Source organism: Halichondria panicea, chromosome 1 (assembly GCF_963675165.1).
Source record: "Halichondria panicea chromosome 1, odHalPani1.1, whole genome shotgun sequence".
Lineage (NCBI taxonomy): Eukaryota > Metazoa > Porifera > Demospongiae > Suberitida > Halichondriidae > Halichondria > Halichondria panicea.
Window position 1 is genome coordinate 17672086 of NC_087377.1, and position 13932 is coordinate 17686017.

At 43.1% G+C, this 13932-nt stretch overlaps 3 protein-coding genes across 3 annotated transcripts in view; 1 reads left to right on the top strand and 2 right to left on the bottom strand.

Moving 5' to 3' along the window:
* The first annotated feature begins 8 nt into the window (after window positions 1–8).
* Window positions 9–3688, top strand: LOC135343319 (leucine-rich repeat-containing protein 58-like). Its single transcript, XM_064540328.1, has 2 exons — window positions 9–580; window positions 2764–3688. The coding sequence occupies exons 1-2, from the start codon at window positions 108–110 to the stop codon at window positions 3353–3355; spliced, it is 1065 nt and encodes a 354-aa protein (XP_064396398.1). The 5' UTR covers window positions 9–107; the 3' UTR covers window positions 3356–3688.
* LOC135343264 (alpha-1,6-mannosylglycoprotein 6-beta-N-acetylglucosaminyltransferase B-like) lies at window positions 3624–11297 on the bottom strand. The gene is made up of 17 exons (XM_064540261.1): window positions 11118–11297; window positions 10770–11001; window positions 10565–10706; window positions 10378–10422; window positions 10086–10161; window positions 9639–9718; window positions 9534–9576; window positions 9039–9313; window positions 8693–8760; window positions 8581–8630; window positions 7898–8061; window positions 7532–7639; window positions 6950–7189; window positions 6341–6527; window positions 5745–5979; window positions 4497–4597; window positions 3624–3828 (listed from the first exon to the last, which is right to left on the bottom strand). Exons 1-17 carry the CDS (start codon window positions 11167–11169, stop codon window positions 3749–3751), a joined length of 2178 nt encoding a protein of 725 aa, XP_064396331.1. The 5' UTR covers window positions 11170–11297; the 3' UTR covers window positions 3624–3748.
* Window positions 11298–11332: 35 nt separating this feature from the next.
* The window catches only part of LOC135343302 (serine/threonine-protein kinase Sgk2-like), a 6405-nt gene continuing 3805 nt past the window's right edge, over window positions 11333–13932 (bottom strand). Inside the window, exon 6 of the mRNA XM_064540309.1 lies at window positions 11333–12142. Coding sequence (XP_064396379.1) covers window positions 11443–12142 — 700 coding nt within the window. The 3' untranslated portion in view covers window positions 11333–11442. The remainder of the gene's footprint in view (window positions 12143–13932) is intronic.

A 13932-nucleotide genomic window follows, 5' to 3' on the forward strand; every position in this document is an offset into this window, starting at 1 on the left:
TTCTCCACGTATGTGGTCATGTTGCTAACTTAATTAGGAAGCACATTGACGTGATATGATTTATATATGCTGAATGTATAAAGTTAGCACCTCGCTGAGACACAGGTATGTCAGAGGCCGTGGCCGCGGAGGAGTCAGTCAGCACAGCGCAAGTCAAGATGAACACGTCGCTCTGTAAGAACCTGTCCCACCAGAGGCTACAGGAGCTTCCTGAAGAGCTATCTCGAGACCAGAACATCACTTCATTGAACTTATCTGACAATCACTTCATTTCTCTACCTCCTACAATCGAAAATTTCACTCAACTCACAAATTTGGACATTTCAGGCAACAGATTGCAGACATTACCACCCGAGATTTGCAGTCTTACGAAACTGAGAACCCTATCAATTAAGAAGAATGCTATCAAGAGTCTGCCGGGAGATTTCGGTTCCCTCAGGGCGTTATTGGAACTGGATCTGAGTGGGAATGGATTCGAGATATTCCCTCGGCAAATTTGTAAACTGGAATTACTCGTGAATTTACGAATTGGTGGAAATTTTCTAAAATCCGTCCCATCATCCATCTCTAAATTAGCCAGGTGAGTTACTTTATTATTATTGTACAACTCTTTCACCTCACTTGAAATAAAAACAGAAAACAGAAAATGCTACCGCTACATGCATTAAATTGACCTGCAGTGTGTAGATTTATATAGTGTACAAGAGCCTATAGTGTGGTCCCACTGTGTGCACTGTAGCTGGTGTACAGAGCCTATAGTGTGGTCCCACTGTGTGCACTGTAGCTGGTGTACAGAGCCTATAGTGTGGTCCCACTGTGTGCACTGTAGCTGGTGTACAGAGCCTATAGTGTGGTCCCACTGTGTGCACTGTAGCTGGTGTACAGAGCCTATAGTGTGGTCCCACTGTGTGCACTGTAGCTGGTGTACAGAGCCTATAGTGTGGTCCCACTGTGTGCACTGTAGCTGGTGTACAGAGCCTATAGTGTGGTCCCACTGTGTGCACTGTAGCTGGTGTACAGAGCCTATAGTGTGGTCCCACTGTGTGCACTGTAGCTGGTGTACAGAGCCTATAGTGTGGTCCCACTGTGTGCACTGTAGCTGGTGTACAGAGCCTATAGTGTGGTCCCACTGTGTGCACTGTAGCTGGTGTACAGAGCCTATAGTGTGGTCCCACTGTGTGCACTGTAGCTGGTGTACAGAGCCTATAGTGTGGTCCCACTGTGTGCACTGTAGCTGGTGTACAGAGCCTATAGTGTGGTCCCACTGTGTGCACTGTAGCTGGTGTACAGAGCCTATAGTGTGGTCCCACTGTGTGCACTGTAGCTGGTGTACAGAGCCTATAGTGTGGTCCCACTGTGTGCACTGTAGCTGGTGTACAGAGCCTATAGTGTGGTCCCACTGTGTGCACTGTAGCTGGTGTACAGAGCCTATAGTGTGGTCCCACTGTGTGCACTGTAGCTGGTGTACAGAGCCTATAGTGTGGTCCCACTGTGTGCACTGTAGCTGGTGTACAGAGCCTATAGTGTGGTCCCACTGTGTGCACTGTAGCTGGTGTACAGAGCCTATAGTGTGGTCCCACTGTGTGCACTGTAGCTGGTGTACAGAGCCTATAGTGTGGTCCCACTGTGTGCACTGTAGCTGGTGTACAGAGCCTATAGTGTGGTCCCACTGTGTGCACTGTAGCTGGTGTACAGAGCCTATAGCGTGGTCCCACTGTGTGCACTGTAGCTGGTGTACAGAGCCTATAGCGTGGTCCCACTGTGTGCACTGTAGCTGGTGTACAGAGCCTATAGCGTGGTCCCACTGTGTGCACTGTAGCTGGTGTACAGAGCCTACAGCGTGGTCCCACTGTGTGCACTGTAGCTGGTGTACAGAGCCTACAGCGTGGTCCCACTGTGTGCACTGTAGCTGGTGTACAGAGCCTACAGGGTGGTCCCACTGTGTGCACTGTAGCTGGTGTACAAGAGCCTACAGTGTGGTCCCACTGTGTGCACTGTAGCTAGTGTACAGAGCCTATAGTGTGGTCCCACTGTGTGCACTGTAGCTAGTGTACAGAGCCTATAGTGTGGTCCCACTGTGTGCACTGTAGCTAGTGTACAGAGCCTATAGTGTGGTCCCACTGTGTGCACTGTAGCTAGTGTACAGAGCCTATAGTGTCACTATGGTCCCACTGTGTACACTGTCACTATAGTGATTGACATATGTGTTGTCTCTAATAATTATAAGGTTTTCGTTTCATGGTTGTTGTATGAAAACAAAAAAATCATTGCAATTTGAATTTGAAAATTCAAAAGGTGACCTTATCATTATCTCACTTCCTAAGTTGTCCTCTGTTACCTACTTGTGCGTTTACACCTTGTGTGCCAATAGATGCCACTACCATACATGAATTAGCTCATGTTCTGTACATATGCATAACCATGTGGCTGTATCCATATTAAGCTACTAGTCTAAGAGCCTTGTGTTCTGTATTCATGCTGATGCCCGAGTAATTATGTAACAAAATTCACGCACCATGATAGCTATAGTATTTATATCATGTGATCTTATTACTCCTCCCCTCTCCCCCACACACGCACCAGTCTTCCTTGTAACAAAATTCATGCACCATGATAGCTGTTCAATAGTATTTATATCATGTGACTAAAATTAACCTTATCCTCCCACTCCCCACACACACACACAATTCCCTCCCACCCACTCCCCCCCCCCACACACACATACATAATGCTCTCCCTCCCCCCCACACACACTATATACAGACTAGAATACCTCTACCTTGGCGGAAATCGCCTCCAAACGGTACCCAAAGAGTTAGGATCGCTTACGTTGCTATCAGCTCTCATTCTCAGTGATAACCAAATCTACCAGCTACCCAATGAACTAGCACTACTCACCAATCTACACTCGCTGCGTCTCCATGACAACAACCTTCAAACCCTACCCCCGAACCTCGTGAATCTTACGAACCTACAAGAACTGAGTCTGAGGGGAAACCCCCTCGTTATGAGGTTCGTTAAAGAGTGGACCAATCAAGTCCCCTCCTTGCTCGAAATAGCCGCAAAATCAATCAAGAAAAACTCAATCCCACACACGAAACTAACAATACCGTCGGTACTAGTTGACTATCTCCGGGGGGCACAACAATGCGACAATCCCAGTTGTCGTGGCGTGTATTTTACGGCAAAATACCAGAGCGTTAAATTCGTGGACTTTTGTGGCAAGTATCGTGTGCCACTGATGCAGTATTTGTGCTCTCCCGTGTGTGATAGTTGTTCGGAAGATTACCTCTCGTCCAGCGAAGAAGAAGAACATGTAGCACAGGTCAAAATGAAGAAAGTCCTGTTAGGCTAATTCATTAATTTTAAATCATGTTTATTTTATTATAATTATATGTCTGTCTGTTCGTGTACGTAGCTTAGGTCAAAATGAAGAAGGCTGTCTGGTAATTCATGGACTACATACTGTATAATTATATGTTCGTTTGTTTATTATATCTGTGTGTGTGCATATTGATGGTCCTTTATATATGGTTTCTGTTTCATATAATAGAAAATTACCGTTTCCTGCTTCTGTTATAATTATTTTATTGTATTATTGAGCGGTATATTTTTTATAACCATTGAATTTAATTTCTCTTATACATTATTAGTGACGACGGTATAAAATTAATGATCATGATCAGAATTGAGAAAATAAGAATTTTGATATAATATGGGAAAATTGAATAGATTGTTCATTGTCATTCTATATTGATGGAGGGATGGCCACTTGACCTTTGGTGAACTTTCGACACGGACATAGCCTCTGGTAGTTGCTATGACGACCTGCAGACAATACAAGCGCAATGTCACACGCAGTACACAATGATAATGATAACACAAGGCACTTCAATCACAGGCAACAATGTAGCGGCCTTTTGTGGTCACTCTCTAATAAACTGGCTGTATTATAGAGGGTGGCCTGCTAACACAGGTCCAAACACATGCTACTGTGTTAGCAGGCCACCCTCTATAATACAGCCAGGTTAATGGGCCCCAAAGTCTCCATAGCATGTGTTTGGACCTGTGTTAGCAGACCACCCTCTATAATACAGCCAGGGCCCCAAAGTCTCTCCATAGCATGTGTTTGGACCTGTGTTAGCAGACCACCCTCTATAATACAGCCAGGGCCCCAAAGTCTCTCCATAGCATGTGTTTGGACCTATGTTAGCAGGCCACCCTCTATAATACAGCCAGGTTAATGGGCCCCAAAGTCTCCATAGCATGTGTTTGGACCTGTGTTAGCAGGCCACCCTCTATAATTATATTACAGCCAAGGTGTGGACCACCGTAGACAAGTACCACATAAGTATACCATTTAGACAGGCACAATTCACAATATATAATTATAAAAGGAACCTCCCATCAACAGAGGACACTCGAATACTACTTTCATCACACACACCGCCCCCGTATGACACACATACACAGCCACGCCCCCCTATGATACAGACCTGCACAGGAGAAGAGCATTGGCTCGTTGTTAGTGAGGCAAGTTCCCGGGGACACTGCGCCATCGCTCTCCACACACAAGGCCGGGGGGAAGTCCACAAACCTACACACAGGTGGCATACATTAGCCTCATTCCCAGGCCGATTTGTTTCTCTAAAATACATGTAACGCTAGGTATAGAGACAAATTGGCCTGGAAACCAGGCTAGGTACACATTAGCCTCGTTCCCAGGCCGATTTATCATGTAACGCTAGGTATAGAGACAAATGGGCCTGGGAACCAGGCTAGGCACGCATGTACACGTGTAGTGTTATTTTTATGAACATTTTAATGCAAGAACAGAAATTGACATAAATTATTAAGGTTTGGAAATAAGAAGATATCAACATCTTAGAAGAACAAACGTAGACAATACAGGAAGAGAGATTTGCTGCAGGGGAACTTAAAATCTTGCAGAGTGTAAAGTACACTGGACTGTTTACACAATTAAGCGTCCTGTTTGCAACATGTAGCATTGTTTGACCCCAACACATTCAATATCAGAGGAGGTCCGACAAGCGCGGCACAGCTCAAGCAAACTAGCCTCTGAAGTGCTTGTTCTAGATGGAAGACTATAATTGCTAGAGCTGCACTGCGCCGGTCGTACCTCCTCTGCATTCAAACCATAAGGTGACATATTTTCACGTGTATTAATTTCTGCTATTTCTGCGAATGAGAGTAAAATCGCAAAAATTAGTACTCGCAAATAATTGGCCGCCCTCTTGTTTAATGTATCCAGATCGACATTTCGCAAAAAATTATATATACCAGCAAAATGTACAAAACTGTAAAAACGCAAACAAATCTACCTGTGAAAATATGTCACCTTAATTAAGGTACTACACTGTTACAGTACCGTCAAGAGTACAGAGAGCTGCACACACTGGTCGGTGGTGGTGGTTGGTGTTAACCACATGTGCCTTTAGACAAAAAGGACCACCTCTTAACAAACTCTTAGGCCTAGTTTACCACATATTAACCATAATAACAAGAGTGTACTCTTATCTATCCTTGGGTATAATGATAGGTACATGACGTATATAAAACAGGCAAATTTGTGCCTGTGCTGTATCAAGATTGAGATTGAAAATAGGCACCATTTTAAAAATGCTGCATCGGCACATCCCTGAAGGCTGTATAGAACAGTGCTGCTTTCTCTCATAATTATACCATTATTATTCATAATAATTATATAAAAATTGTAACCTCACCTCCCCTGGACAGTATCAGTGGTTGTACAGTTGAGCTGTTCCCTCAGAACATTGTGATTATTGATGGCTTTAAAGTACGCTGGCTCACACACCAACCCCTCGGACATACAAGCGTCTTTACAAGCCACGCCCTTTTTCCCAGTGAGCATGTGCAGTAGAGTGAGATCAGGCCAGAGCGGGTGTTGACTGGATCCGCCAAACACCTCCACTCCGCATAGTACGAGATAACTTGGTCCTATAAATAGATAGAGTGAATACAGAAGCGAGAATAGAGAGAGAGTTATGGTATGATGAAATTGCAACGAAAAGTTTAAGAAGACTATTTAAGATATCTGAGGTAATCATTTTTATGAATGCCACGAAATAGAGGCAGTTCACGTAAATAAAATTGCAACCAAAAAAGACTTTCAGTAAAAATTTGGGCAATTTTGCAACTACACGTGTATTGTACATTCAAAGGTTGTCACCAGCAAAATATTCTAATTATACAGTATTGTATTTACGTGCAAGGGGCTCCAGTTGCTATTGACAACACGTGAATAGTACAATAAAAAATTCTACCAAACCAAAATTTAAGAAAAAAAAATTCCACTCACCATCTCCGTGCTCCAGTGAGTCTATACGAACATGTCGTGCTCTCACGTGGATATCGTCCCATACATAGAATGTTCGGCTATCTGTAAACTGTCGACTCAGCACTTGATCTCCGTCAGAGTTCAATAAGGTCACGACGAAAGGATCGAGAAACACCGCCCCCCAAGTCTTAGCCAAGACCCACTCAAACTACAGTGAGGTCAATATCACAAGAATAAAGTACTGAAATGTTATGATCAGTATTTGTCATATGTACATGCATAATCACATGATGTGAGATACATGTAACTACAAAAGACACAAGTTATAATTGGACTAAATTTAGATAGCCTGAAAACTTTACACCCACACACACACCACACACACACACACAAACACCCCCCACCCACACACACACACACATACACGAACACCCCCCCCCACCCACACACATACAAACACCCCCACCCACCCACACACACAAACACCCCCCCCCACACACACACAAACACCCCCCCACACACACAAACACCCCCCCCCCACACACACACAAACACCCCCCCACACACACAAACACCCCCCCCCCCCCACACACACACAAACACCCCCCCACCCACACACAACCCACTCACAGTATTGGTAATACGAATTTTAACAATATTCAGTTCATCTTCGAGATCCACACTCCACCAGTGAGAACTACCGGGGGCAGACCAGAAACAACTGTCCTCATCTGGCAGACCATCCACTGCCTCACCCGGAGTGTGGGTCTGGAAACAGCTGCTGGAGTAGGCCGGACGACCCAGTGCTAGGTCAAAGCCATCACAGAAGTTTTGGTGGGAGAGGTAACTGCCAACGCGTTCTAACATGCCCTGTGTGTGTGTATGTGTATGTGTGTGCGTGTGTGTGTGTGTGTGTGTGTGTGTGTGTGTGTGGTGTGTGTGTGTGTGTGTGTGGTGTGTGTGTGTGGTGTGTGTGTGTGTGTGTGTGTGTGTGTGTGTGTGTGTGTGTCTGTGTATGTGTGAGTGTGTGAGTGTGTGTGTGTGTGTGTGTGTGTGTGTGTGTGTGTGTGTGTGGGGGGGGGGGGGGGGGGTTACTGGATATTTTGCAGATTTGGTATTATAGGGTCACAAACCTTAATGCTATAATTATAGCCAGTAGTTCTGTACTAGTTAGCGCAAATACTTATAATAATAGCTAACAGCTGGACGTACTTGTTGCGTGAATTCGTGTGGTACAAAGGGGGTGTGGTCTCTGTAGGCCATGATCTCGTACAGTGCCTCCCGTACTGCGCTCTGATTGGTCGCGTCCACCGTGTATACCTGTACAATACGTATTACTACATTGAATATAATACGGACATATTCACACATCTGCTATTTTGCAATTTTAAGCACTTTGCATGAATAAAAATCGCCAAAAACATGAACTAGTACTAGTAAATACACATGATCCTTGCCAAAACGCAATAGTTGGACAGCAAAGAGTAAAATTTTCTGTTGATTCGCAAAGGTTTTTCACCCGCAAAACACATGTACTACGCTATAATAATACTCAGGAGATGATTGGCTATAACTTACATATGGCTTCCCAACAAAATGTTCAAGATATGGCACTTGTGAAGTCAGCTCCCTGACCGTTGGTTTACCACCAAAGAAATTCGTGTTAAGGCCAGAGTGTGGGGGCGTGAATGATGGTTGCAGGAACACGCAGCCGTGGGCAAGAGCCTCCAGTGGACCAGGACCTGTGTGTGTGGGGGGGGGAGTGTGTGTGTGTGGGAGGGTCAGAATACTATTAAAAAAAGGGTGTAGTGTCGTCTCTTTGAAGTACATCACACCAGCTACTACAGATACCGTACGTATTATACTGTAAACTTTTGATTTTAAACTACTAGAACCATCTCTCCTCCGTCTGTAACTAGAGTTCTGATGGTCCAAATTCAACGATTTTATAGTTTTCTGAAAGCTTAGAAGGAGCCTGTTCAGATGGTGTGCTCAAATCCCAAATTTGAAAACGGGCCATAATTTCCTATTTTCTGGAAAAGGGCTATAGGAAAAACAGGTCCATAGGAAAAACAGGCCCAAATCTAATTTTAACACATCATCTGAAAGGCCCCTCTCTATTATAAGCTTTCAGAAAATCATAAAATTGACGTTATCGAACCAACGGAGCTAAAGTTATGGCCGTTCAAAGATGCTCTATTTAACGCTACATGTTATTAAGATATTATATCTCTAGAAGTACATGTACTGTACCTACTCACCATCATACGGAAAACCAAGGCCCACGAATAATTTAGACTCTTCTAGCAACCTGTGTGTGCATGTAGAGACGAGCATGAGGTCATGTGACTATTATGTGATACACATACGTACGTCTGTAGCTCGGCAGGTGGCAGCACTCCATGGTTGATGATATGAGCAGGGAAGTCAACTCCTGGATCCTAGGGAAAGGAAAATCGAAAGGAAAAATATCCATTATTAGCGGATACATTTGATTTAGCGATGAATTCATTTTGGCAATTTGGCAAATCAAGGTGAGGGTCGCCAAATGAATACTGATACTCAGTCCCAGTGAATATTATTATAGCATGAGATCACTAATACAAAGGCAACATGATCGTCCAATAGTGACGTTGAACATTAATAATTTCGGATGATTCTCTACGATACAAACACGAAAAAAATTTCAACCAAATTAACTTTATAAAATTATATTCACCTTGAAAGTGCTATGTAGTTCTATAAACTCTCCCACGGTGTTTAGTAGCTCCTCGTTGCCGTGACGATACCACGCCTCCTTGCCGTATATCACAGCTTGATTCAATTTCACGGGTGCCGTTGTATTGAGTGGGCGTGTTTGAACTACGAACCCTAGGAACGAATTGTCGGGAGTATGCGGGAAAAGGTTCCAAAATTGCCGAGGGCTCTCAAAATTCCAATTGTTAAACATGCTCATCGTCTCGTCCGCTTGAAAGTTCAAAGTTCGGAACTGATCTATAATGAGGGGGCGGGAGGAATACATAATAGTCAACTTAACACGTAATACACGTATTGCACGTATTGCAAGGATGTAGAAATGTACAGAACACAGCATAGCAGGTTATTTTCGTATGGTGGAAATTTCGTATTTTTCGTATTTAGAATCATCAGAAAATAATTTATTATTTATGTGTCCGACAGAAAAGCAATAATTGCCGTAATGTCAGTAACTTACACAGTGGTTCTGTACCAAATGAATCCAGGACTCTAATACGACACTGGGAAAAAGGAAAAAATAAATCATACTCCCACACTCTCCACACCCACACTCCACACACACCTTGTAAAGGGGGAAGTGACGACTGTCCCTCAGGGCAAACAAACCAATGTAATCAGTGAACACTACGTCAAACTCCAACTCTGTGCAGGATAATTATTGCGAATGATAAAAAAGTGACAATTTGCAGCCATACATGTACCGGTAATACATGTAGGTCTTTTTACAATTTTATTTTACAAATTAATTCATTAGCTTAGTACTCGCAAATTGATTATGTTTAATGCTCGCAAAACATTGTAATAGTAGTAGTATGTCTTGTTCTGCATCAGCGGTGGCTATTTTCAATACACAAATTTGCCTCTTTTGTGTGGTAAACTAGACCTAAGAGATGGTTAGTACCAACCACCACCACCGACCAGTGTGGGCACATCACTGATAGAATATTTCCTTACTCTTTCCCCTTTTCCCCCCAATAGTGTCTTGCCTACATGATTGTATACTACTCACTCTTGAGACTGACTCTGTCTGATAGTTGCTTGCGTGAGGTGAGGATAGTCACATGATGTCCCAGCATATGCAGCGTCTGTGGATACATAATCACATGACATGTATACACACAGTGACAGACCATGTAGAATGAATTGTAGACTAGAAATAATTATAGGTTCAGAATGGTGACATAGAATCTATTGTACGCTAATGTTTTAATTTTTGGATTACTAAATACGAAAAAAACGAAAATTTGGAACATACATGTACGAAAATATACCACATTGACGACAAGTTGCTAAAAAATTACCGCAATCAGATCACCCCACTGCACCAGCTCACCGAGGTATCCACCCTGCACACACAGAGGTGTCACATGACATACAGCACGGCATCACATGACATACAGCACGCATCACATGACATACAGCACACATCACATGACATACAGCACGCATCAAATGACATACAGCACTCATCACATGACTTATAACCACCTTGTAGGCGTTATGAGCAAAATCGTAAGCACTGTACTCAGACAGCAGTCCCGGGAATAATAAGATCTTCTGAGGACGAGTAAATAGATATCCCATCTCCATGGCAACGGCCTTCTGAGCGTGTTCCCATGACAACGCTAGTCTGCAAAAAAATAATAGTCACTATAATTATAATCATTTATGCAGTTGTCATGGTGATGCTCACCGCATAATTCTTTCGCCAATCCATTTTAATTTGATACCTTGGTCAGTGAACATGTGAGATTTTACGAGAGATGTCATGTGATTTAAACCCTGTGCTCTGATTGGTTGATGCTCTCTCGGGCTACGATTGACTAGAGAGGGTGGGTTTGAACTTTGACCTGGTACGACATCAAGAGGAATTTCCGACGGCTGTGTGTGCAAAAGGAGAAGACAAAGGCAGACGTACACGAGACCTGTGTGATGTGTGTGCCGTGTGGGTGGAGGTGTGTGTGTGTGTGGCCGGGGAGGAGGTGATTGTATGATATTAAATTGACAATAGGTAGTGTAGATCTACACTTCACATTCTCACCAGTGATGAACAGCCACTTGAGCTCCCTGGGTATAGTGGGGCGAGGCATCATCACAGCCTATAGCTATACCTGCATGCGTGCATCCTATATACAATATGCATGCAGTACACTAGCTAGCTAGCTCAGCATGATATGCATGTCAGTGTAGTTACATCAAGTTACTTAGGAATTTTAATTTCAATATTTCTTTTATTATGAACTACTTTTCGCACAATTAGAAAACCACAAATTATTAATTTTAACTTTTACACACACACACACACACACACACACACACACGAGTTTTGGGTACATTTATAAGCACTATAATAGTAGTTTAAAGAATTAAGTCAGTTCCGGTTGCGTCGAGGGCACGTACGAGAATCCAGCAAATGTATCGTCAGCCACACTCACGGACACGCCCACTGTCCCGTGCTTCGGAGGAGAGGGTGTGTCCGAAATAGCCTCATTTGTAAACTCCGAGTCAATATTTTTGAGATCGAAGGCGTCCTTTACTCGAGGGTTAAACGGAGGCTCCAATCTCTTGTTCAACAGGTCGTCCCAATTTATTGACCGGAAAAATGGGTGAGCTTTGATGTCTTCGTCGTCGCCTATCCCAGAGCCTAGTCTCATGTTCTTGTCTTTTTGTAGCAATCCTTCGAGCATGTTTCGTGCACTTGGAGTAATATGCGGTCGTAGCTGAAGAGGTTTGTGCAAAATGTTGTCGTACATTTGAGCAACATCACGAGAATAAAACGGTGGGAGCCCATACAGCATTTCGTATGTGACCACACCCAGACACCACCAGTCGACGCTCCGACCATACAGCTGTTTTCTGAGTACTTCCGGAGCTAGATACTCCGGGGTACCACAAAATGTGGAGGTGGTTTCGCCGAAACTCAAATTTTCTTTGCATAGCCCGAAATCTGTCAGTATGATGTGGCCCTTTGAATCTAGTAGGATGTTCTCTGGTTTGAGATCTCGATAGATGATGTTGAGCCGATGTAGGTAGCCCAGGGCAGATATGATCTCAGCAGCATAGAACCTGTATAAAGGGATATATCACGTTGTCAAGTTTACAAGGGTGTAATAAAAGTCATACAGCTAGTCACTTCCGTGTTATTATGATTTTTATTGCACGGTCGAGGCATGATTTGGTAAAGGGTCGTCGTGGTATATAAAACACATACAGTGTATATAGCATGAGAATCCTCGTATTTCATGCTATATACCATTTCATAAAACACTCGGTATCATGCTGTATCTATTATAGCATTGAAAGATAAGCTTTTAGAAAACCACGAAATCATTAAAATTGGAGCATCAGAACACAAGTTCCGACTGTAAAGATATGCTACACATTTAAAGCAATGGCAAAATCACTGTACATGGTTTTATATCTTTGGGGCCCATTAACCTGGCTGTATTATAGAGGGTGGCCTGCTAACACAGGTCCAAACACATGCTATGGAGAGACTTTGGGGGCATGTCTGTATTATTATAGAGGGTGGCCTGCTAACACAGGTCCAAACACATGCTATGGAGAGACTTTGGGGGCATGTCTGTATTATTATAGAGGGTGGCCTGCTAACAAAGGTCCAAACACATGCTATGGAGAGACTTTGGGGGCATGTCTGTATTATTATAGAGGGTAGACAGGCTTCACTGTAAATGATATGTATTCTATTTTACGGAATATTTGCATGAAAGCTATCAATTACTCAAGCAGCCTCAACTGTAACAGATCAGTGTGTATAGTACCACACTGCTATAAGTTGGAGGGCCAGCCATAAGCACATACCATTATGTATACTGGTAGTTGGTAGTCTCAAATATCCCCACACAGAGTTTCAGTGACATTAGAAGAATGTTCAATGTTTGAACATTCTCTATTTTATTCCTACACAACACATAAACACTGGTAACCAAGGTCAACACTGGGTTAGATCACAGCTCACAATTACCGTATAGCGGGTAATTTTCGGGGGGGACGAAATATTCGTGGTTCAGTAATATTGAGACATTTCGTGGGTAATATTTTCGTGGTTGGAGCTTGCACTGCAGGTAAAGGTAGGCAAGGTCGCTTCATTCGTGGGCAAAATATTCGTGGTCAGACCTTCAACCACGAAAACCACGAATATTTTGCCCCACGAAAATTACCCGCTATACGGTATAGAGGGTTCAAAATATGCAGGGGGGCCTGGGGGGGAGGTTGTAGGGCTTACACAAAACACACAAACACTCGTATAACTATAGTAACCAGCCCAAGGCCAACATCACAACTTGCTATATAATAAGTTATAAATATGCAAGGAGGGAAAGGTTTTACAAGGCTTGAAATGCACAGTTAAAGAATTAAGGTCATGAGAGCTAGCTAAGTAGATATAGAAGCGCTTCTTAACAAGGGATTCAATGGCACATGTATATATAGTTTACTTCATTTTAAGATTTCGAAATCTTAACCCTTTAACCGTCGGATTCTTAATTAACAGTGAAGTGAAATGTCTGTAAATTCTCTATCGGGTTTCCAGAGCAATAAAATGCCTAGCAACCATATACCAATAGAATGCCCATACAACAAGGAATAAAATGGTGCAACATGTGTTGCCATAACGACCACGGTTATTACGCTCACCCGTTTTTATCATTTTAAATGCTTGGCCAGTGGTGAGATAAAATCCAAAAAATTTCTTTTATGGATCAGCCTATCATATGGTATAAAGGCTTGACTAAGCTTGATTTTCACATCATATGAATGTAACAGTGCTAAGATATATCAATTTGAAGTACAATACGTACATGTATTACTATATCCGTGAACGATCTATGAAATTT

Excerpts from the sequence above, each read along its gene's own strand:
- LOC135343319 (XM_064540328.1), top strand. The coding sequence starts at position 108 with ATGTCAGAGGCCGTGGCCGCGGAGGAGTCAGTCAGCACAGCGCAAGTC. Across the intron at positions 581-2,763 it reads TCCATCTCTAAATTAGCCAG|ACTAGAATACCTCTACCTTG; the intron begins GTGAGTTACTTT and ends CACTATATACAG.
- LOC135343264 (XM_064540261.1), bottom strand. The coding sequence starts at position 11,169 with ATGATGCCTCGCCCCACTATACCCAGGGAGCTCAAGTGGCTGTTCATC. Across the intron at positions 9,719-10,085 it reads AGACAGAGTCAGTCTCAAGA|AGTTGGAGTTTGACGTAGTG; the intron begins GTGAGTAGTATA and ends TATCCTGCACAG. Across the intron at positions 9,577-9,638 it reads GTCACTTCCCCCTTTACAAG|TGTCGTATTAGAGTCCTGGA; the intron begins GTGTGTGTGGAG and ends CCTTTTTCCCAG.